The sequence below is a fragment of the Mus musculus genome, chromosome 8 (genome assembly GCF_000001635.26).
Source record: "Mus musculus strain C57BL/6J chromosome 8, GRCm38.p6 C57BL/6J".
Classification (NCBI taxonomy): domain Eukaryota; kingdom Metazoa; phylum Chordata; class Mammalia; order Rodentia; family Muridae; genus Mus; species Mus musculus.
This window is the reverse complement of record NC_000074.6, coordinates 13608520-13631465: the sequence shown is the minus strand read 5'-3', so window position 1 is coordinate 13631465 and position 22946 is coordinate 13608520. Positions and strand designations below refer to the sequence as shown.

Genomic DNA, 22946 nt, shown 5'->3' with positions numbered 1-22946 from the left:
CTGCAGAGGGCCTGGGTTTCATACCCCCAAAGTGGCTCACCACCATCCTCACCTTCAGTTACAGGGAATGGCCCCCTTTTCTGGCCTCTGCGGGAGCTAGGTGTGCACTACATCTACGTAGGCCAAACATTCATATCTGCAAAGTTCTCAGTTTTTAAACGGTCTGCATTAGGAATTCAAGTGAGGATTTTAAGAGAGGAGATATGTTAAAGCTTCCTCTGCTTGGTACACAGAGCTGTTAACCGAGGACACAGGTCCAGAAAGCCTTTATTGGCACATTCTGAGCAAGGGAGGGTCAGCCAAGGAGAATGAGTTTGAGGTCTAGGACAAGAGCTTTTGCCTTTAGCATGAATAGTTAGTGTGGATATCTGCCCCAGCATCCTGGGGCTCAGTCCTTGCTTTGACAACAAGCTCCCAGTCTAAGGAGAGTCTGGGCTGTGTCTAGGAGCATGTGGGGACAGGAAGTGACACTGTAGAGCCCTTAGCAGTGATCTGAGCGTGAGCGTAGAAATAGCAAGGAGGCTGGGTACTAACTGTTGGAGGTAGTAAGGGAGCCAAGAATATCATCAAGGCAGGCGTGCCAGCCTCCCTTGCGGTTCTTCAAGATCAAAGGAGACAATCTGGAGCCAGGGACTCCACCTTTTGGGTTTAGAATTATGGGTTGTGTGGTCTCAAAACACTGCTCTGATTTTTAAGAGCATTTTTAGCAGCCGAATTATATCCTTGCCTAGTGGCAGCAAACAGCGTGTCCTGATGACTTAATGAGTTGAATTTTTGGAAAACCACTAATGTTGCCTGCCCCAAGGGAGGTGGATGGCGTATCCATTCTGTCTGCCTTGAAGCCACCCTGCCGAGGTCCCGTGGTTACAGCTGTTTGTGTTGTTATTTATGCACACTTTAGATTTTTTTTGTAAAGAAAAAACAAAAATAAACCCTGAAAAATATTGTCAGGAGACAAGTCTGCTGAAGAATGCTTGTGAGGTCGGTGAAATTGATGCTGGGATGGTAATTTTTTTTCTCTAGAAAAATGGTGTTGTGTTACCCTCCCGTCACCTGTGGCTACCTGAGCATGTTCTTGTTTGAGCACTGTACTGGTAGAAGCCCATCAATATACCCTGGGGACCATGGCAGTGTGGGGAAGTCAGCAGGAAGGATGTCCACCGCCTGGGACCCCTGTGATAGGCAAAGCATAGCTGCTTGCCAGACACTGGCAGGTTTAGAAACAGGAGTCATTGTTTCTGATTTGGAGCCTAGATGTGGTGCTTCGGGTGTGGGAAGCACCAAATCGGGGCAGTGGGTATGGAGACCAGCCGTAGGTCAGGGTCCTATTTACAGTGAGCACTAGATCTGCTGCCCTCTTGAACTGCTGACTAAGAATCCTTCTGATAAGCATCTCAGGTGTGGGCCACCCCACACTGATGACCCCTTGCAGGCACTCTTTCCCTACAGACAGCTTTAGTAAGCTCTTGTCTGGGCTCTTTTTGTTTAATTACATATGCATACTGGGGGAGGGGTGCACTTGTCAAAGCTCAGGAATGAATGGTGGTCAGAGGACAACTTGTGGGGACTGGTTTTCCCCTTCCACTCTGTGGGTCCCAGTTTTGAACTCAAATGGTGAGGTTTGGGGAAAGTCCTTTCCTGCCCCCGCCTCCCCCCCACCCCACCCCCAGCCATCTTTCTGGTTCCGACTTGTTTTCTTAGTTGATTCCCTACCTTAGGTGTCAGTAGCAGTTGGGTAGGGGCTGGAAACAGTGCGCTACTTTTTTCGGAGACTTCTACGTGGGTCAAGGAGAAACTTTAGACTTTGTCGTAGAATTCTCAGGTGAATCAGTATGAAGCAGGATTAGAACTTCGTAGAAAGAAGGGGATTTTAACTTATGTGTCAGTACTGACGTTGACAGAGACACACTCGGGGAAAGGGTAACATGTTCCTACTTGTAGTGTAGGCTTCTCAAGAGAGTTGTGTCAGAGTGGCTTTGCAATGTGTGTTTTTGGTGGCTTCTACAGTCGCATCTCAAAAGGTTGTGTCCTGAAGATGCTACTTCAGGGATGTATACAATGTAAGAAAAGTAATAAATTCAGACAGGTTTTGGTGACAACAATTTACTCTATAGTTCCATTTAGCCCTGATAGAGGTGAACACAGATTCTTTTATTATAATCTCAATAACTAATAATAACTCTCAGATTACTCATTAAAAATCACTCAGCATATATAAATATGTAGGTATGCATGCATACACGTATGTATGCACATATGTATCTACACTGCAGCAGAGCTCATGGGATTTCAAAAGTCTTGAGAACAGTGAAACTGATAAAAAGTAAAAATAACTCTTTATTGGTATAATAACAAGCCAGGGTGAAGCTCAGAGGGCTGTAGGAGAGTCAGGCTGCAAGATCAGATTTGAGCCTCAGGAATGAGGTGACAAGAAGGGAGTGCATGTGGGGACAGATGGACTGTGCAGGTCCAGACAGGTGGACAGACAGACAGCAGTTCTAGTAGGCCATATCACCAGTGGTGATCAAGCCAAGACAGAGTTCCTGGGAAGATTAGAAAGTCTCTCAGTGCTTGATGTGCATCAGGAGTCAGGTGATTGCTCCTGGGGTTACCACCATGCTTGGCGTTCTCACCTTCGTGGGAGGGGGTTGCATCCTTCCATGGTCTGATGTATCCAGTAAGTCCTTGTACCCTGTTTTCCTGATAAGATTTTTAATGTGACTGTGTGCCCCTACAGTCCCAATTCACTGGTAAATTTACTGGGTGGTGCCCTTTCTACTCAAAGTTAGTCGCTATGCAAATGTTCTTATTTTAGATACCTCTATAAGAAAGAAATATTGTCTCTCGTTTTGCAAAGTTCTAATGATCCTGGAACTTTTGATTCTCATCTAGTGAGAGACTTCAGTCAGACTCTGGGGTGAGGGGCTCTTTTCCCTTCCCATCCTGCTTTAGGCTGCTGATGGAATATGCCAGCTAAGGGGTGGCTCCTGTCTCTTTATTTGTTGTTCAGATTGGTAGTCCCAGAAGAGAGCACAGGCAGGACTGACAGGAGCTTCAGGTGTGGGTCTGTGTGGCTACTTCACGTGTAGCCAAGCAGTCCTCCTTACATTAGCAGGCCTTCAGACTGGCACCCGAAGCCCCGCGCTGGGTCACGTATGTATGACAGTAGCTTTCGGAAGAAGTGAGCCGTAGCAGGTGCTGCTCGACCTGATGCTGTGTCCCCATCTGTGGTCTGAAAGCCACAGTCATGTGATCTAGGTGGGCAATGATGTGCCCACCAAATCAAAACCAGTCATCTCTGTCAGTCTGAAAGAACTTCCCTAAATAAAGTTCCAAGGAGTGTGAGCTAAGGGGGCCAGGTGTACAAAGAAAGCCTGCTTGCGTGTGTGTGTGTGTGTGTGTGTGTGTGTGTGTGTGTGTGTGTGTGTGAAGGGATGGCTGGAGTGATAAAACTACAGAGTCAGGGTGACAGATGGAAACACACTGCTGGAGGACAGAAGGCTAGGAAGGACATTTTTTTTTTAAGTAGCAGCTGTAGGAATGAATAGTGTGACAACCTCAATGGACAATTTGGTGAATGAATTAAGTTGCTTGTAGACATCGCTGTAAAGGAAACTGAAGTTTGAAATAGGAGGAAATGGGAAGTGCAAGCAGTTTAGAGAAGTGGGGGCCCAGCTCACTGGGGTACCCAGCAGCCAGACCTGAAAGGCCTCAGTACTACTCAGGTTCTGGCGTGGCCTTGTTGGATGGGGCGGGACCCAGCAGCTGATGTTGAGATGGGAGGAGGGGCAGATCCAGTGGCAACTGAGATGATGCTGAATAGCATAGCGGGAGCAGAGCAAGTAGGGCCCACGGGTCCAGACTGAGAGCCTATAGCTAGCTCCCGCCCTTCCTATAGCATGGCTGCTGCCCCACAGACCAACGAGCAGTTTTCCTGGCATCCATCTGAAGGAACAGATCCTTCATGGCTTCCCAGCGCCCTCCAGCATCAGCATCACCCTGTAGATTAGATATAGATTTGGCAGCAGCGTTGTTGTGGGAACTGAAGACTCACATAACTGCAAGTCTGAACAGGAACACATGGAAGAGTGTTCTGACTGTGCACACACAGCCTGGCAGGGCTGGGGCGAGCCGCAGAACCATCAGTTCATGCTCACACTACTGAGCCAGTGATGCCGACACCCCGCTGCACGCCCCCTCCAAGCCCTCCCTCATGAGAGTGACATTGTCGAAGGTTATGTCCCACCTGGAAGAGGTGCTCCTAAGCCTGAAAACAAAAGGTCTTAGTTACTGTTTTATTGCTGTGAAGGAAGAGACACCGTGACCAAGGCGACTCCTCTAACAGAAAGCATTTATAGTTTCAGAGGGTTTGTCCATTACTATCATAGTGGGAAGTCAAAAGGCATGGCTGTAGTACTACCTGAGAACTTACATCCTGATCCACAGGCAGCAGGCAGAGGGGGAGAGAGGGGGAGGGGGGGAGGGGAGGAGGAGAGGAAGAGGGAGGGGTGCTTTTGAAACCTCAAAACCCAGTGACACATTTCCTCTAAGGAGGCCACACCTCTTAATCCTTCTCAAACAGCTTCACTCGCTGGCTGGCGATTAAGCACTCAAACTTTTGAGCCCGTGGGAGCCATTCTTACGCAGACCACCACACAACCCTCCTCCCTCCTGACCCGGGCAAGTCTTCCCCATGAGAATACCCCCTACCTCCCCTCTCATTTACTTAAGTGCTCAGGACCCAAGTCTGGATGGCTGAAGAGCAGTCCAGGGCCATATCTGAAGGCAGCTCAGGGCTGCCACTTTGAAAATTCCCAGAATGCTCTGCACCAGAAAGAAATAACTAGAAGGAAGGACGGGCTTGTAGAGGGAGTTACTGTCGGAGCAGTAAAGGAGTGCGTTGCTGTCACACAGAACAGCCATTTCAAAAGTTCGAGCCCCCTCAAAGCCACAAGAAAATTCCGCCAGGAGGGGTACCTTCCTGCAGTTGGTCTACAGCTGGAAGCACTGGCTGGGAGCAGTAGCCACTCAGGGCAGTTACAGTTGTAGCTATAGTGCCAGCAGCTCTGGCTGTAGGGGTGAGGTGTACACGGTGGGGTGCCAGGGAGTTAAGAAAGGCTACTGAGTAGCAGGGATCTGTGGCAGACGCCAGGAGTCTTGGTGGCAGTAACAGCAGATGCTCATGGAGACTCTGGAGAGCGGGAGGCAGGGTTGCACCCGGCGTAGGAAGGCCTTTGCCGGCCGTGCCTTCCCGCTTCTGGGTCTTCTCGATTGTGGAGAAGGGTTGTGCACATAAACACTATCCTGTGTTAAGGAAGTGACTGTTTTCTTGATCTTGAAATGGTTTAGGTCTGTGGTGTCCTGATGGGAGTTACTCTCTTTAAAAAGCCAATTAATTATTCGTGAGAGCCATGAAACGGCTGGTGCCTTTCCACAGTTTTGGCTGTGCCGTGTCTCCAAGGGTCTGGCCCACTTGGAAGTTCTTGGGTCTTTTAGACAGAGCCTAAGAATTCCCTGCCTTTATAATGATCCCAAGGGACTTCTCCAGGCCCAGGGTGGGCCTTTAACACCTCAGAAGGCCACTGTGCATTCCCATGTGGGTGTGGCCACCCAATCTACAACACTTTTGGCTAGTTTGTCCCCAACTCCTGTAGGCACATTTTCCTAGCCAGGAGCACACCTGTGTCAAAATGTGGGGTTCCTTCTGCACCGTGGACAGCAGCTGACTGGGAACATCAGTTTGTTTCTGAGTCACAAACTCTCTGAGCAGCTCCCACACTCCTCTTTCTAGTCATCCAGGCCATGTTGAGGCTCAACAGCATGTGTCACTCACTGATCAGCATGTGTCACTGATCAGCATGTGTCGCTGATGGGGACCTCCTGGTCCCCAGGAAGCTGCAGGGAGGAACTGTGGGGAGATGGACCCAACACTGATCCCCTTTCTCTGTACTGGGCACCCCTGTTCTTTGGAAAACTGTGGAGAGCATCTCCAAGGACTGCAGTTCCCTCCTATGCCCTTGTCCGCTCCTTATGTCATTGGCTTGAAGCATTTCAGTCCCACAGCTGGCCTGGTGTCTGACTTTGTGGGTTTTCCTAGGAATCGTGTTGTGACAGCATCAAGTTCCCATGGACTTGTGGCTTATGCGGGCACCAGGGGAGTCTAAGAAAAAAGAGGCATGGGAACAAGAGGCTTGCTTTATCCCAATACCTGCCTGATGCCCAAGACTGCAGGTGACACAGATGGCACGTGCTTCCCGGTCCTAGAAGACAGGTCCGGGCAGGAACCCAGCTCACATTTCCCATCCTCCGGCCTCACGCCATGAGTCGTGAGCCACCCCATCTGTTCTTCTCACCAGGTCTGTGTTTAGTTTGAAAATGAGCAGATCTGTGTGCCAGAGTTTCAAGATAAACAATCCCAGCCCCGTGTCTTGACTACGCGTAGGTACCCTGCAGCCAGTGTGCTGCAGGCTTCCTGCCAAAACCCTGGGGTGATAGGCGCCAGGCAGGAAGTTAGCCTGGTATAGAAAAGCACCATGACCTGACCTCAGGGTCACTCTGTTCCCAGAATCCTCTGCGGATGTGTGAATGGTCTGAGAACCCCCAGTGAGGGTTTTCCATTTCTTACTGGATGACATCGTAGTTGGTGTTCTGTCTCTGGCGCTCCCGCTCCCCTTTCTCTCTGGACTGTTCTGGTAGCAGTTCCCCAGTTTGTCAGGCTCAGCACCAGTGAATTCCCTGTCATCCTGGCACCTTTGATGCCAGTTCCCAGGAGCTTTAAGAATCCCAGTTCAGGGGACTTAAGAGGTAGATCTGGGGGGAAACAGAGAGGCTTCCCTCAGACCTGAGCCCCTCTGTTACCTCAGGTCTTCCTGGAACTGACTGCTGCCCTCACAGGACCCTTCTGTGCCCCGCAGCTGGGGACATTGGATATACTGTTGGCTTTAATGAAAGTTTAATGTAGCTTTTAATTAGTGATTAGCCCAGTGCCTATTCCATAGCTGAACACAGCCTGGAGTCTTCATAGGGAGCTGTTTCCAGCCCTTGGGGCTACCACCAGCTTAGAGCCTGAGAGTCACATGGCTTCTGCCCTAGGTCCTCTTGGAGACTGGCCTCCTCAGACTGGGACATGAAGGCCAGGCCTGTGGAGACACTGATTCCTTTACTCTCCCTCACAGTCCTGCCCCTCCTCTCAAGTCCCCATCCCAAGCTCCCCATCAGAGGTTGGGAAATAGGTCCAGGAACTTGCTCCAGGCAGGGCACTGGGGACCCAGCTCTATCATTTCACATGACCAGTGTCGCTTGTCACGAGGTGCACACGGCAAGCAGCAAACAGCTGGGATGGGGTGGGGCGGCATCGATGTCGGGAAATGACTCAAGGAGGACTTGGTGGTTTCTCTGCAGGTCCCGGGCGAGGCTTCTGTGCGCCCTGTGCCCAGTCCTATGGGCATGGGGAGAGGGAGGGGGAGGCTGGGGGGGCCTGTGAGAGAAAAGATTCAGAGGGCTCATGGAGGAGGGTGGGGAAAGCGGGGAAGGAGAAATTAGGGAGAGGAGGAGTTTTCAGAGGGTTCCTGCCAGAGGCCGCACTGAGAAATAATGGCCCCTTGTCAGTTTTTCTTTTTCTTGATGAAAATTCCTTGATTCTGTGAAACTCCTTTGAGCCTCTGGCTTCATCCTTTTTGATGAGGTAAAAAAGACAGTGTGTCTATCATTCTGGTGGCCTCGGGGCAGAAGTTGCCGGCTAGATTAATTTCTTCTTGTCAAACAGCAAGAGAAGAGAGAGGGGCCCAGCCCTTCCCTGCGGGTCTTTTCTTTATTGGGAAAGAGGTTTCTGGAGCCCTTGGGCTGGAATGGGGGCTTCCTGGCTTGCAGTCCATGCCTCTCCTGCCACTGGCTGTGGCCTGGACAAAGGCAGCCTGTGTGGACACAACTGTGGCTAAGCAGTGCCTGGGAAGGGAAGCACTCTCACTGTGGGCCCCTTTGAGGGACACAGAAAGGAGGCTTTGTCCATGGGGAGGCTGTGGGAGGGGGTGCTAGAAGACCATCCTTCCCCGGGTTTAGCCTGCTTCCTTTTTCTTTTGAAAATCTGTTTTAAACTCTGATGCCCAGGAAGGGACACAAGCCGACTCCCATTGATGGGAGAATCCAGTGCACAGGGTGGATCGGTCCTGGGGCTGCATGCTTAGTTCTTCCTGCTCCTAGCCTGGTCCTTAACATCTGACCCAGGAGGAAACTTAGCATGCAACAGCTCATCACAGCCTGGGTGTCTCTGCCTCACCCGGAGGTCCTTGCTGGGAGCACTCCTGCAGGTCTCTGTCATAGGCACTACGTAATTACAGTTGGGGCAGCCATGGCTCCGGACATAAGAGGTCCTGCTGATGAAGCTGTTCAGAGCTGGGGGTGGAGCATCTCACATTAGCCACTCATAAATCCACAGAAGCATCTCAAATGCATCTGTAACTTAAACATTTTAAACTAAATAGTCTCTTCATTTCTTTTTAACTGCTATCAATTGAGCAGATTTATTTTCAATGTTCGGAGATGAATGTGCACAGGGTCAGAGCCACACTCCTGTGTGAGCAGACTCTTAACTGGGTTGGGGTGAGCAGGCTTCGTGAGGTGCGAGCCAGCTCATGCTCTCGGCCTCCAGAGCTTTAGAGCATCCTGCACCAACAATCCACGTCAGAACAGTTCTGTAGGGACAGACGAGCCATGCAGATCCACTTAGTGCCACTGCGGCACTGCTTCTTGTTGTGAACGTTGGGGAAAGCTAGTGGTAAGGGAGTCTGGTGGTTGTGTCGGTGGCCAGGGGACACTTGGCCACTGGCGGTGTGTTTGCTTCTCCTGAAACTGGCTATAGGCTAAGGAAAATTGGGTGCTAAGGAAAAGCGAGCTGTGTCAGAATGTGGACGGAGTTCCTACTTTCCCTTTAAGACCCACCTGTAACCATTTCCATGTTTTGTCTGAATATATTTAAGGCAAAGTGTTCTAGGAGGGCTTACCCCAGAATGTTAATTCTAGCTTCCAGTTTTCTGACATGTGGCTGTATTTTTGTTCTAAAAGTAGTTTTATTGACATATGTAATTGACAGCATTCCATATCATCACTCAGTGTTTTAAAATCGCAACTCTGTGGCTTTGGAGGCTTGTCCAGCCATCTCCGCAGTCACTTTTCCAAAAGGTGGTCCTGTCACTGTCACCTTATGCCTCACGCTGTCTGGCTCCCCAGGCCTCTCAGCTGTGGGGACTCCTCATATGGTGTTCACCTGCCTCTACCTCCTGAGTGCTAAGATTAAAAGCATGCACTACCATAATAGTCCAGGCCTTAGAAAGAAAATTTTTTATTAGATATTTTCTTTATTTACATGTTTGTAACAATGTAGCCTCAGTAGATTTTCATCCTTTTTAAAATTTTATTTTTAATTTATCTTTATTTCTCATTTAAAAAATGATAGTTTTTAATGTTTATTAAAAATGGAAGGAAATATTTGTTCCTAAGAATGTCTCCTGTTTTCAGAAGTGCCCCCAAATTTAGAGTATATAAAGGAGTGAAACATGGGAAATTCTACGAATTTGCACATAAATTTGCATATCGTGAATCAATTTGTCACCCCCCCAAAATGCTTTCCTGGCTAACTGCTGACTTTGAAGAGAGGGTTTGCTGACCTGTGAGGCCTGAGGGTTGCATCTGGCCTAGTTTGGCTCCAGTCCCTATCATTCAGCCTAGAGTCCCTGCTACCCACACTGTGACCTGCCTCTCAGCCAGAGCTGAGACTGGGCCACCTTTCTTGTGCCCGGTGACTGTGGCATGCTACATGCAGAGGCCTCTGTGTTTCTCTCAGAGATATCCAGCACTCGCTGAGGAGAGCGCTGGTGCAGGTCTCACACCACCTTTGGCAAAGACCAAAGAATGGAGGGCCACGCTCTGTGACAGGAAACTTACTGCAGGATTTATAGCTGGTAAGCTCATGCCCACTGGTTCTCTGTTTCTGGAGATGAGGCAGGGTTGTGGTGTTGGGCCACTTCTAAAGCACAGCTCATCCCACCAGTAGCCCAAGCGAGCCTCCGTTTCCTGCTCCACAGATGAGCCTGAGCGTTTTCTCAGGTGCTCACCTGAAGGGACAAGGCAGTGGGCTCTCCTGTGTGCCCATGGCTTCTACGTTCTCTGTTGAGTCTGGTGGCCACAGGTCACATGTAACAACTGGAACCACTTGAGACCTAATGTTAGCAGCATGTCAGTTGCTTTTACAGACTATCTGACCTACCTGGGGTGGACTATAAAGAGTGGGTAGTATCCCTAGGCAGCAGAGGTGTCATGGTGGGACAAATGGTGTGTGGTGTATATGTGGGAATCCATGTGTGTGGTCTGTGCCTCTAGCCAGGGCTCTATCGTGGCCTTATCTACCTACCTTCCTTCCTTCCTTCCTTCCTTCCTTCCTTCCTTCCTTCCTTCCAACCTTCCAACCTTTTGTCAATGCCTTGCTATGTAGCCCAGGTTGGCCTGGTACCAATAACCCCCCAAGTAGCAGGGATTACAGGCAAAAGTCACAATACCCATCATTTTTTATCCATTCCTGATCATAGCCAAAAGGCCCCGCGTCTAAACACCATAGTTAGATTGCATTCCTCTTAATACTTCATAATAGGAATGAGTCTGCAGTACATGGAGTTCCAGGAACACTCAATCCAGATGTTTTGGAAATCTCAAGTTGATTGTTGCACAAGAGAGTGGCTGGGAGTCCAGTTTGTGAATACATTGCCAGGCTGGGACGCAAAGGAGGTGGGCAGTTGGCTGCATTTATGTTTCCCATTTATATGTGTATTTATTTTCCCATTTACTCTCCCTCGTTTATATTTCCCGTCTGGCATGTGGATAGCAACACTGGTTTATAGCAGTCCTAATGATTAGATGTGGCTCAGGGCCTGGGTCTACTTAGTAATGCTCACAGCAGTACCATGGCTAGATATCACTGTGAGCACTGTGTTTCTAAGAGCTGACTCACTGGCCCTGGAGTCTCATCTACCTCATTGCCCTGCCCCAGTGGCCAGGCATGAGCGGGAATTCTGCCATACATACCCCAGGGAATGAGCAACTCACTGCAACTTGCCCCACTCACCCCCACGTCTTGCCGTCCCTTGGACCTGAGAAACTCTTGTATCTACAGCATTTGCTTGTGCCTTGAAGGTGCTTGTTAGCCACAGATCGGGGTCCCTATTGCTCTGCAAGCCTCCATGTTCAGTGAAAGCCACTCCTGCTGGGTTCTCACTGGGCTGAGACCACAGGGCAGGGTGATAGGGAGTGGGGAGGCTTGCTGGTTTTGGTTTCCTTTCTTATTCTTCACAAAGAAGTCATGGGTCTAAAACCCTGAGTGAACTGTGAGTAGGGAGGGAGTAAAAGTGCTGACCACCAAGCTTGATGACCTAAGTTTGATTCCTAGACTGACTCCAGGTTGTCCATTAATCTCCATATGCTCACCATGACACATATACACATGCACATATGTGCACATGTACATATACATGTACATACACATATACACGTACACATATGCACATATACATGTACATACATGTGCACATACACATGTACATATTCGTGCACATATGCATATACATGTACACACACATATACATGTACATACACATATGCATATACATGCACATATGCATATACATGTACATACACATATACATATACATGTACATACACATATGCATATACATGAACATACAAAAAAATAAATGTTAAAGCAAAACCCAGCCCAAACTGTCTTTAAAGAAAGAAAGCCGAGTGTATTATATTCAGGATGTGGGATCTGTCTCTCTTTGAAACCCTTGCCTCCTGTGAAAACAAACACCAGCTCTGCTAGGTCAACCTACCTTGGTCTCTTCCCTTCAGCAGTACTCAAACCTCAAAGCTCCATGGGCAGCTGCTCAGCAAAGAGCCCCTCCCTCCAGGCTCTGCAGCATGAATACCTCTCCATTCTCTGTGGGCTCCATTCCCCTCAGATATGGACTTACATTCTCTCTCTCTCTCTCTCTCTCTCTCTCTCTCTCTCTCTCTCTCTCTCTGTGTGTGTTTACTTTTTGATTCAGGTTCATAAGAATTAGCCTGCACACAGTAGGTCCCTTGGTTAGCAAAATCCTTCCCTCACCTCCCATTGTCCCACCTCACAGGAAGTAAATATAACTTTAAAAGTTATATAGAATAGGAGAACACCAAGCATGGTAGCACACACCTATAATCGTAATGCTCAGAAAACTAAGGCAGGAGGATCACTGTGAATTCAGGCCCCGATCTGTGGCTACAAAGTGAGCTCCAGGCCAACCTGGGCTACATTGTAAGACCCTGTCCCATACAAACAATCAAAATCCCACCCAAACTAAAAACATATTGCATGAAATAAGAGAAGAAAAACATTTGTGATAATTGTCCTTACTAGAAAAAAATTACAGAAAGATGTGAGACAAAATGCTCACTGTATTGGGCCTACTGGGCATCCTTAGGTCATTGCAAGCATGCCCAGTGTGAGCAGCCTAGTATGAACAGCCCAGTGTGAGCATCTCAGTGTGAGCAGCCCAGTGTGAGCAGCCAAGTGTGAGCTGCCTAGTGTGAACAGCCAAGTGTGAGCAGCCAAGTGTGAACAGCCCAATGTTGAGCAGCCAAGTATAAACAGCCAAGTGTGAACAGCCCAATGTTGAGCAGCTCAGTGTGAACAGCCCAGTGTGAGCAGCCCAGTATGAGCAGCCCAGTGTGAGCATCTCAGTGTTAGCAGCCCAGTGTGAGCATCTCAGTGTTAGCAGCCCCATGTGAGAAGCCCAGTGTAAACAGTGTGACCCAGGTTCTTTTCTGTTTCTCCTGTTTGCTTTCCTGACATGAAGTAAACGTTTGCTCTGTCACATGCCCCTGCCGTGATGTGTCTCACATCACCCCAGGACAACGGGCCAAACAATCATGGACTGGAATCTGCAAAACCCTCAGCCAAAATAACCCCTTTCTCTTTGTAAATTGGTCATCTCAGAGATTTGCTCTTGTCATGGGGAGCTAAGTAACAGGTCTTCTGAACCTCGCAGTAGGTGGGTTACAATGGGACCTTAGATGTGGCAAGATTGGCTGTGACCAAGGATTGCACTGCAGGTCGGTCTCAGAGGACTTCCCCACAGGCCCCCTGAAAGGGACAAAAATGTCTGATGATCTGGGGAATTAGATATTCAAGAGTCTTAACCCAAATAGTCACTTCAGCATCAATGCCTGGGGTGTATGCAGAGGAGCTATTTCATACTTACAAACAAGACAGACAGACAGACGAATGTTTTACAATTGGCTATTAAACAAAGCCATGTAGTGGCTCTTGTGGCTGTGAAGGTTTTCTAGTGGGTGACCAAGTGACTGTCTGGGCTTGTTCTTACTCTGTGCACCATTCTTTGAGTTTCTGGATGGATGATAGTTTTTCTGTTATTGGACCTAAGCCTATGAAACATGGGCCATTTCCACAGTGACACATCTCGGAACGTTCATAGACAGAAATAAAGAGGTGTCTTTTTTTTTTTAATCCCATCATTTTCCAGCATCTGTGACTTCATGTGGAGGCAGACAGGCCTCACTTCACACTACAAGGGCAGTGCATTGTGGGGAGACATGCAAGTCTGTGGCTCCTGCATGTACTTCATGGGCTCATAGATGCATGTAGGTAGACACCCAGCCGCGCCCAGAGTACAAGTAGGTAGTCACATGTAAGAAGGCACACATGCATTCATACGTATTCGTGTGTACTCATACACGTCTGCACACATCTGTGTCCACAAGCACATGTCTGTTGTTGTAACACCCACACACACACACCTGCACCCACAGGCACGTGCATGCACACTACACCCAGAGGTACACACATAGGATTGCTCTCACTTATGCAAACACACACACACACACACACACACACACACCCATACACGCACGCGAGTGTACAACAGCACACTCGGCCTCCTGACCTGGAGGTTCCTTCTGCAGTGGTTTCAAGAGTTAAGTCTCATGAGCACGGAGGCTGAGGAGTGGAGATTCACACAGGGCCTTGCTTCCTGGTATTTGTGTCTGGCACACACAGGAGAACCAAAGGCTCACATGAATGCGGGGGCTGAGTACAATTTCCTTATAAAGCATTGTTAACCTAAGAAACTCTGGGCGGAAGTACTTGGGCACCCTGCTACCATACAATGACATCGCTTGTTGTCTTTAATACTTCTCGCTACCCGAAACGCTCAAAGCAACGTCAGTCTCTTAGATTTTCACTTTGAGGATTTTGGTTTTATCGCAAAGAGGCAGTTTCTTATGTAACTTTCTGGCAGGTTATACTGTAGTGCTACTTACAAATGGAGACTCGTGTCCACAGCCCTGGCCTGAGAAGGCAGGTGTGCTGAGCTCCTCTGAGCCCAGGCTTGTGGACCAAGCAATGCCGTCCCACCCAGAGGCCAGGCTGGAAGGCTCACCTGCACCTCCTGCTTGAATTTGCATTTTCCCACCACGGTCTCGTCACTGTGACAGAATACAGATAGAAGGAGTCGCCGTTTCTCACCATCCTGCAGATCAAGAAGCAGAGAGCCCAGTCCACAACTAAAGAGAGGCATCACTCCAAGGCCCGCCTTCAGGAACCCACTTTTGCTAGCTAGGAAATAGTCTCAAAGTAGCACCGCCCGCCAACTGGGAATCAAGTGTTCAAACACAAGCACCTGTGGGGAGACGCCACACATTCAGATCATGACAGCTAATGGTGCTTGTCACTTTTTGTATGTTTCTTGGCCATTTGGCTTAAGTGACATGCAGTGTTCCTATTGTGGATACAAGTCCATCGTCCAACAACCGAGTTACACATATTTTCTTCTGTAGGATCTCATTTCTACTCTCCTATGTATTTTATTTTATTTTATTTTATTTTATTTTTATTGGATATTTTTCTTTATTTGCATTTCAAATGTTTTCTCCTTTCCAGGTCTCCCCTTTGGAACCCTCCTATCCCATCCCCCCTTCCCCTGCCTCTATGAGAGTGTTCACCCACTCACCCACCCACTCACTCCCTCCCTCCTGTCTTCCTACCCTGGCATTCCCCTACACTGGGGCATCGAACACCCTCAGGTCCAAGGGCCTCTCCTCCCACTGATGACCAACAAGGCCATCCTCTGCCACATATTCGGCCAGAGCCATGGGTTCCTCTATGTGTCTTCTTTGGTTGGTGGTCCAGTCCCCGGGAGCTTTGGGGGGGGGGTCTGGTCTGTTGATACCATTGCTCCCTCCATGAGACTGCAAATCCCCTCAGCTCCTTCAGTCCCTTCTCCAACTCCTCCACTGGGGACCCCCGAGCTCAGTCCAATGGTTGCCTTTGAGCATCTACCCCTGGCAGAGCTCCATCAGCAAGCACTTCCCGGCTTCCACGATAGCATCTGGGTTTGGTGGCTGTATATGAGATGGATCCCCAGGTGAGGCAGGCAGTCTCAGGATGGCCTTTCCTTCAGTCTCTGCTCCACACTTTGTCTCCATATTTCCTCCTGTGAGTATTTTGTTCCCCCTTCTAAGAAGCAGTGAAGCATCCACATTTTGGTCTTCCTTCTTCTTAGGCTTTATACCCAAGACATATTTTAAAGTGCAAAGTTTTCAAAGACTTATTTTTATTTATCTATTGTGTGTGCGCGCGAGTGCGTGTGCATGCAGGTGCCCGAAGAGACCAAAAAAGGGTGTTGGATCCTCTGGAGCTGGACTCATAGGCAGTTGTGAGCTGCCCAGTGTAGCTACTGAGAGCTGACACTCTGGAAGAACAGCAGAAACTTCTAAACCTGGAGCCATCTGTCCAGTCCTAGCACAGGCATCTTAAATTCATGTTTTACATTTTGATGGTCTGGGTTAACCAAGTTTTTTTTTTTTTTAAAGCAGTCTTGTTTCTGATATCATAGCTAAGAAATCTCTACCTAGGTCCAAGTCACAGCTTTGTCCCTGTGGACTTGGGAGAAGCTTGTAGTTCTAGCCATTAGGTTTGGTGTGTGATGTGTTCTGAGTTCATTTTGTATGCAGTGGTGAGCAGGTGGTAGGTACGTGGGTGCCAATGGTCCTCCCTGCGTGTGCTCTCCTGCCGCCTTCCCTGACAGTGGCACACTGCTTTGGTACCCTCTTGAACAGTAACCCTTCCCATGTTGGAGCTCAGCCACGGCAGAGCATGGATTTGGAATCGCATTTAATTTCAAGTTAGGCGTGTGTGTGTGTGTGTGTGTGTGTGTGTATGCTGAAGTCATCCATGGGTTTCCTAAGCACTTCCCCGTGTCTGGTGTCCTCTTCCTAGTGTCGTGAGCAAGTTTTTCCTAGCCCAGAACAATGGGAAGTTTGTTTAGTGACAAAGCCCTCTGGCTTTCTGCCCCTTTAATTAGAATGTCGGTTTATTTTTAAGTTTCCATTTGCAGGGCTGCCACAGCTGTGGGGTGACTCACGAGGGGGCTAATGAGCCTTGGGAACAGTGGGAGTCAGCTACGGGGCTGGGTCCCCCATACAGGAACCAAGGGCAGGCAGGTTTGTGGGGGAAAGGAGCGTGTCTGAACCTCAGTGTGTTTTTCCTTTTGATGCATCACTGAGTACCACCCCCAACTCTCAGCTACAGTCAGGTCGCTGTAACAGTCTTGGGGTTGGCTTTACATGTGGACCCATGCGCTAGAGATTGTTACCGACCAGTGTTCCCCCACCCCCAGCCCCTGCATTGAGCTCTCTGATTTGTTCAAGTCGATCCCCTGGGCGGGTCAGCCTTTGAGGGACTCAGCCGAATACACTCTAACCATGTGCATTTTGTTTGTTTGTCTAGCCCCTTTTACGGAGAGGACTTTTACTGTGAAATCCCTCGGAGTTTCCGCCACCTGTCCTTTTACATTTTTGATAGAGATGTTTTCCGAAGGGACTCCATCATAGGTAGGTACTTAAAATGGTAGGTACTTAAATGGACATTTTCTTCCTTTCACAAGCAGGGTCTCGTCCTGGGAGAAATGACAAATCTCCCCTAAACACTGTCCTGCTGCCCTAAGGACTAGGAGATTAGCGCTTAATTTGAAGCCTTCCTGGACAGGACCATATATGGCTCTGAGTCACTCTTGATGGGACCAAGTTGGAGGCTTGCCAGTGTGGCCTGGCCTGATGGTTGTAGCCTCACGAATTGTCCTTTTGACCCGATAATGCAGAACGATGTGCAAATAATGACCTGGTATGCAGACGACCGTAACACTGGAATCTCATATCCAGATCACATTGATCAGGGCCTCTGAGCATCACCTTAAGGCTACCATGCAGTGTGTCCCGAAACGTCCCTAGACAGATTTCAAGAGCTCCTTCCCAGGTACCACAGGGCAGTATGGGCTGCAAACCTTCCTTCTTCACTATCTCTAGGCCGCACTCATCCCTAACTCCAGCATAGTAGTAGGGATAAGAAAGGGCCGGCGGGAGGGTTTGAGGCCAGTCAGACATGTTTGAAGTCCACATCAACCCTTTATTTCTCTGAGCCTTGTTTTCCCCATGGCTTCAAGAAGGTAGTAACCCTGATACTCTCCCTAGACAGTAGTTGTGTGAGGAGTCTAGGTGACAGACCAGGCCAAAGGGTAGTCACTATTTTGGTGAACCCAAGATTATCCAAAGTAGGAGAACGGGGATGGTGTGGTACCAGAGTTCACCCACTACAGGTGGGCAGAGGGGGCCACTGCTGCCTGACCTACATTGTTCAAGGTAGGAAGTGACTGACTCCCTCTGTGTTGTCTGAGGTCCCTAGTGGTTGAGATGAACAAGTCACAGGGATGCAGAAGATAATACTGCTGAAGCCAAGAGGACACTGAGCCTGGATAGATGGGGAGCCCTGGACCTTTGAGCCAGAGTCTCAATTGGGAGCGTGTCAGTAGAACTGGAGACGGAACAGAACCTTGCTTTATCACCACATCTGACCACACCCTTACTCCTCATCCTTCACCCTGTCACCTATCTCATGCCAACTGTCACCACCACTTCACCCTAAGTCTCACACAAGACCCACCTTCCTCTACCATGCCTCACCCTTCCATCCCATCTAGCCTCAACCTCATGCCCTACCTGACCCATTCCTACATGCCCACCCTATCTTGCTTCTTGCCATGGACAAACCCATTTTACCTCATCCCCTGTGCCCATCTTCCCTGAGGCCCCACATATGACTTCACGCTTCTCTTACTCAACCTCACACCCCATAGTCTTCAAACCTTGCCACTGTTGTGTCAAACCTTGTCTTCGTCGCTGTTGTATTGCTATGAGGAGACACCATGCTCAAGGCGAGCATTTAATTGGGGGCCGGTTTGCAGTTTCAGAGGGTTAGTCCATTATCACCGTGGCGGGAAGCATGGCAGTAGGCAGGCAGGGCACTGGAGCAGTAGCTGGGAGCTTATATTTTATTCAGAAGTTGCAGGCAGAGAGAGAAAAGGGGAGGGAACTAAGAATGGGCCTGGTGTGGGCTCTTTGAACCTCAAAGCTCACCCCCAGTGACATACATTCTCCAACAAGGCCACACCCCTAATCCTTCCCAAACAGTTCTACTAACTGGGGACCAAGCCCTCAAAACATATGTGCTCGTAAGGGCCATTCTCATTCAAAGCACCCCATGTATCTCCTACTTGCTTTTCACTCCACTTAACCTCGCCTCTCACATGACCCTCACACCCCACCCCACTTTCTCCTTATGCTTTCCTGTCACTCCAGGCACACCCCCTCTGCATCCTCCTCCCCCCCCCGCCCCGCCCCCTCTTGGACCTCACCTTGCTTCACTTTTCATTCTGGCTTCCCTTCATCCCTTAACGCCCCACATTAGCTCCTTGCCTGTCTCACCTCACTACTTGACTCTGACCTCACACACTGCTCACACTCAACCTCACAGACACTCCTCACATCTGCACAGCTATTTTTCACATCTCCCATATGTCATCTCCCCAGCCTCAAATCATTCCTCACTTTACTTCACACTTCATCTCACTCGACCTCGACATGCACCCTTAATACCAGCCATCACCACCCTGCGCCTCAGCCCTCACACAGACCTTCCCTCCATCAGTGCCTGTGCCTCAGCCCTCACACAAACCTTGCCTTCACTGCACTGCGCCTCAGGCCTCACACAGACCTTGCTATCACCACCCTGTGCCTCAGCCCTCACACAGACCTTGCCTTCACTGCACTGCACCTCAGCCCTCACACAGACCTTGGCTCCATCAGCACCTGTGCCTCGGCCTTCACTCTTTCCGCTCCCCTCACCTTACTCATCACATCTTGCCTCACCCTCCTCATGCCCCCTTTATTCCACAGCTTCATCCTTCCCTCATACTTGTCTCTCACACCTTTCCTCACACTCACCTCACGCTTCACACAGATCTCAACCTGCCTTTCACATCTAGCTTCATACATATTTCTCTCCTGTTTGTCATCTCTTTCCTCACACCCGACCCCTTACTCCCTTGCACCCACACGACGCCCACTTCTTACGCCAGTTTTCGGCTTGCTCTTCATTCCCAACCTCATCGTCTGCTCACAGGCAGCTCACGCTCACTCTGCACGCAGACCTCGGCTCATTTCTCACACCTACCCCCACACACTCTTCCTCCTCTCTCTGCTGTTTCTCTGGAGACTATAGGCCCTTCTCTGCCTCATTGTCCCTAGAGCGCCTCCACATCTGATATCGGGGTTACTCCTCTGTGTGTGTCTGGATCCCATTGTCTGTAAGATGTCTGTAGACAAGGATCTGTATATTGTATTCATTCCTTGGGTGCTTGCTTGGCATAATATGGTCAGTGCACTGAAGGAACGTATAAACATATGAATAAATCTGTGCATATGGAGAAACTTATGTATAGGTTTAATTTAAGCACACAAAGAAAGTGTAAAATAGAGAAGCCAGGCGCACCTGTAGTTCTCCAGCACAGCACGTCCTACTTGTTTGGACATCTGTGTCGTTCGTTAGTTTCTTTATGCATTTTGCAAGCATTTAATGAGTCCTCATTATCAACCAGGCCGGTGAGTTTGGTTCGCAGGGTCCTAGATGGTACCAGCCCTCAAAGACTCCGTCCTTCCAGACTTTTTCTCACCCACAGAGTTTATGTTGTGTGGTCGCAATCGCTAGTGTGCAGCTTTTGTTTCCCATCTTGTTTCTCTGAATTTTCTTTGAGTGGATTGTCTCAGTGTTCGTTTGGTGTCCGTGGCCTCCTGTATCTTCCTTCAGGGGTAGGGAAGCATGGTGCTCTGCAAATTCTTCTGGACAGTCAGACTGTCACTGTGAAGACTGTCACTGTGACTACCAGATGGTATCAATTGGGATCAACCCTAGAACTCAGTATCCTGCATCCCAACCTGTCCTTGTCAACTTGACTAGTTGCTTGTCCATATTGGCATGACATAGTTTGAGCATCTGATTTTTTATTTATGCCCAACTAACAATATTCATGGATGTGACATGGGGTAAAGAAATTGAGTGGACTTGGTTGTGTGTAACTGGATCCGGAATAGCCTATTTCTGTACTGACAACAGGAGTCCATGTGAGGGGAACATGACACAAAAAGCCCTGAGTCCTGATCAGTCTCTGTCTAAAGGGGCCATGATGCTCAAAGCTTTGTATATCTGCCTTCTGGGGGCTTCAGGGTGTGAGCCACCACTAGTTGACTGTTATTAGGGGTGCCCGGGGCCAAGCCCTAAGCCGCTGTGGGGATGGGGGAGCTGAGTCAGCTTTGGGGCTAAATTTTCACTTTGAAAATCAGCTGGAGAATTCCAGTTTTTTCACCAATTGCATTGCACCATCACAAATAGAAAATAGACGTGAACTATTAGGGAGACATTAGAGGACCCCAGTTTGCAGACTGTCTTGACCTTGTTCTTGCAAAAATTATGGGTGGCCAGGCTCTACCTCCCTTTCCTGAGCACCCTCAAGAAAACTATACTCTTCTTCCCTCCTCCTCCCACACAGATCTCTGTGTGTCTGTGTAGGGAGTGTTTCCTGGTCTCTGCTGTAGGCTTTCCTTATTGTTCCCTCTCCTGCGTAGGCCAGTTCAGCCATGACCCACAGTACCCTCCAGCACCCTGAGCACCGTCTGTGTAGGACATTTCTAGGCCTGTGGGTTTTGGGTTGGCACCTCATTTTCTTTTCTTTTTCCTGGACAAGGTCTCATGAAACAACCACCTCAGACTTACCGTGGTGAACTTGAACTTCTGGCCTTTCTACCTTCACCTCCCAAGTGCAGACACTGATAAGATAGTACATACTGTTGTGCATGGTTTATGCGATGTCAGAGATGTACTCTGGGGCCCTGTGCATGGTCAGCACTCACTCTGCCAACTGAGTTACATCCCTACCCGGTTATATCTTTCGTTAGGTAGAGTGGCAGCTGGTGGAAGACTGAACCAGGGTAGCAGGAGGGCCTGCTCTTCTCTGCTTGTTTCATATGCCTGAGCCAGCTGAGGCTTCTGTTAGCAATGGACAGGAAAACCCCAAATCTGCCACCGCCAGCAGTCTCTCCCCCACGATTTCAGTGTCACCTGGAGAAAAACTGACTGTCCCTCAGCTCCAACAAGCCATGTGCATCCCAACATGCCAAGGGAAGATTAGGTCATGGTTTCCAAGAATGAGTGAAATGTGTTAATCCAGGTGTTTTACAAGGGAGAAACCAGGGCAGGTGGTTTTTCTCTAGGTGGGCAGGCACTGTGTGTGAAAACTCCCTGTCGGGCAACTCCTCATGGAGCCATCTGCCTTTCTAAGTATGAGCCATGAAGTTTAGTCATCCTCAGGGCCGGGTCCTGTAGTCTCCTGAGAGCTTTGGGCCAGGGCTCTTCTGCTGGCAGTTGGCTTGTAGTTTGTGACCTTCCCAGGGCTCCCCTGGACCAGCTGATACTCAGGCACAGCCTGGGAAGGTCTGCTCTGAACTCGACTCTTGATGACAGTGCAGTTGACTGGGCTTCATCTGTTTGTTTCCTGGGGACACTGTACCTTCACTGTGCTGTGGCTGCTGTCAGCCATTTTGAACTAATCAATCCCCTCCTTACTCATGGCTTCCACCTGGCACAGGGCTCTAGGTCCTGAGTCCAGCAGACAGTGGGGAGTTTGCCCTTCTCTGTGTGGAATGCTGACACCCCAGAAGCCAGTTCTTTCTGACAGACCTTGGTTGGCCACCGCCAAGCTCCAGTCCCTTCTTGAGAGGGGTGCTCTCTTGAAGATTTGGGGCTCTCTCGGGGTGCTAGAGGGCTTCCCAGGATCTGATGCTACTCTTGGGTTTGCGGTACCTTCTTAGACATGAGAGTCCTTCTTAGATCTGGTGTTTGAAGTGTTCGGTTTCCCTCTGAGGTCTTGGGGTGGGGTTTTTCTCTCAGGATGTAGCGCTGCTGGCTTGGGTCCTTGGGTGCTCTCTGAGGTATTATAGATACTGTCAGGACCTCAGACACTCTGTGAGGCATCTGTCAGCCCTCGCTACACCCACTGGCTGACCTGATGGCCTCTTGCTTTCAGGCCCTGAGAAATGGGGACCTCTAGGTGACAGGTTTCTCTTATCAAGGAGGAAAGGGCCTGAAGACCCGGATATGTGTGTTCTAGGAGTCCAAACTGAGTCACTTTCAGTAGAAGCTTCTAAAGAAGAGGGTAATAGACTCTGTTTGAGGAGGCAAGACCCCAAGTGTCTCACAGGAGCACAGGGGCACTGGCCAGGCCTAGCAGACGATGCATGAATGGATGAATGGTAGCCTCTCCTCCTGGGGTCCAGCATTTCCCTCCTAGGGTCCAGCATCTCCCTCCTGGGGTCCAGCATCTCCCTCCTGGGGCCCAGCATCTCCCTCCTGGGGCCCAGCATCTCCCTCCTGGGGCCCAGCATTTCCCTCCTAGGGTCCAGCATCTCCCTCCTGGGGTCCAGCATCTCCCTCCTGGGGTCCAGCATCTCCCTCCTGGGGT

At 49.5% G+C, this 22946-nt stretch overlaps 1 protein-coding gene across 2 annotated transcripts in view, besides 1 other annotated feature; it reads left to right on the top strand.

The window, feature by feature from the left end:
- Window positions 1–22946, top strand: part of Rasa3 (RAS p21 protein activator 3) — a 110370-nt gene that overhangs the window by 46122 nt on the left and 41302 nt on the right. For both annotated transcript variants that reach the window (NM_009025.2, XM_006508734.2), the window contains one exon: window positions 16829–16932. In NM_009025.2, the coding sequence (NP_033051.2) occupies window positions 16829–16932 (104 nt within the window). The remainder of the gene's footprint in view (window positions 1–16828; window positions 16933–22946) is intronic.
- Window positions 5096–9137: an enhancer, noted in NCBI's record as "VISTA enhancer mm1751". NCBI's record gives its function as "enhancer in: dorsal root ganglion[4/6] | trigeminal V (ganglion, cranial)[4/6]" and the evidence as "EXISTENCE:transgenic organism evidence [ECO:0001131][PMID:17130149]".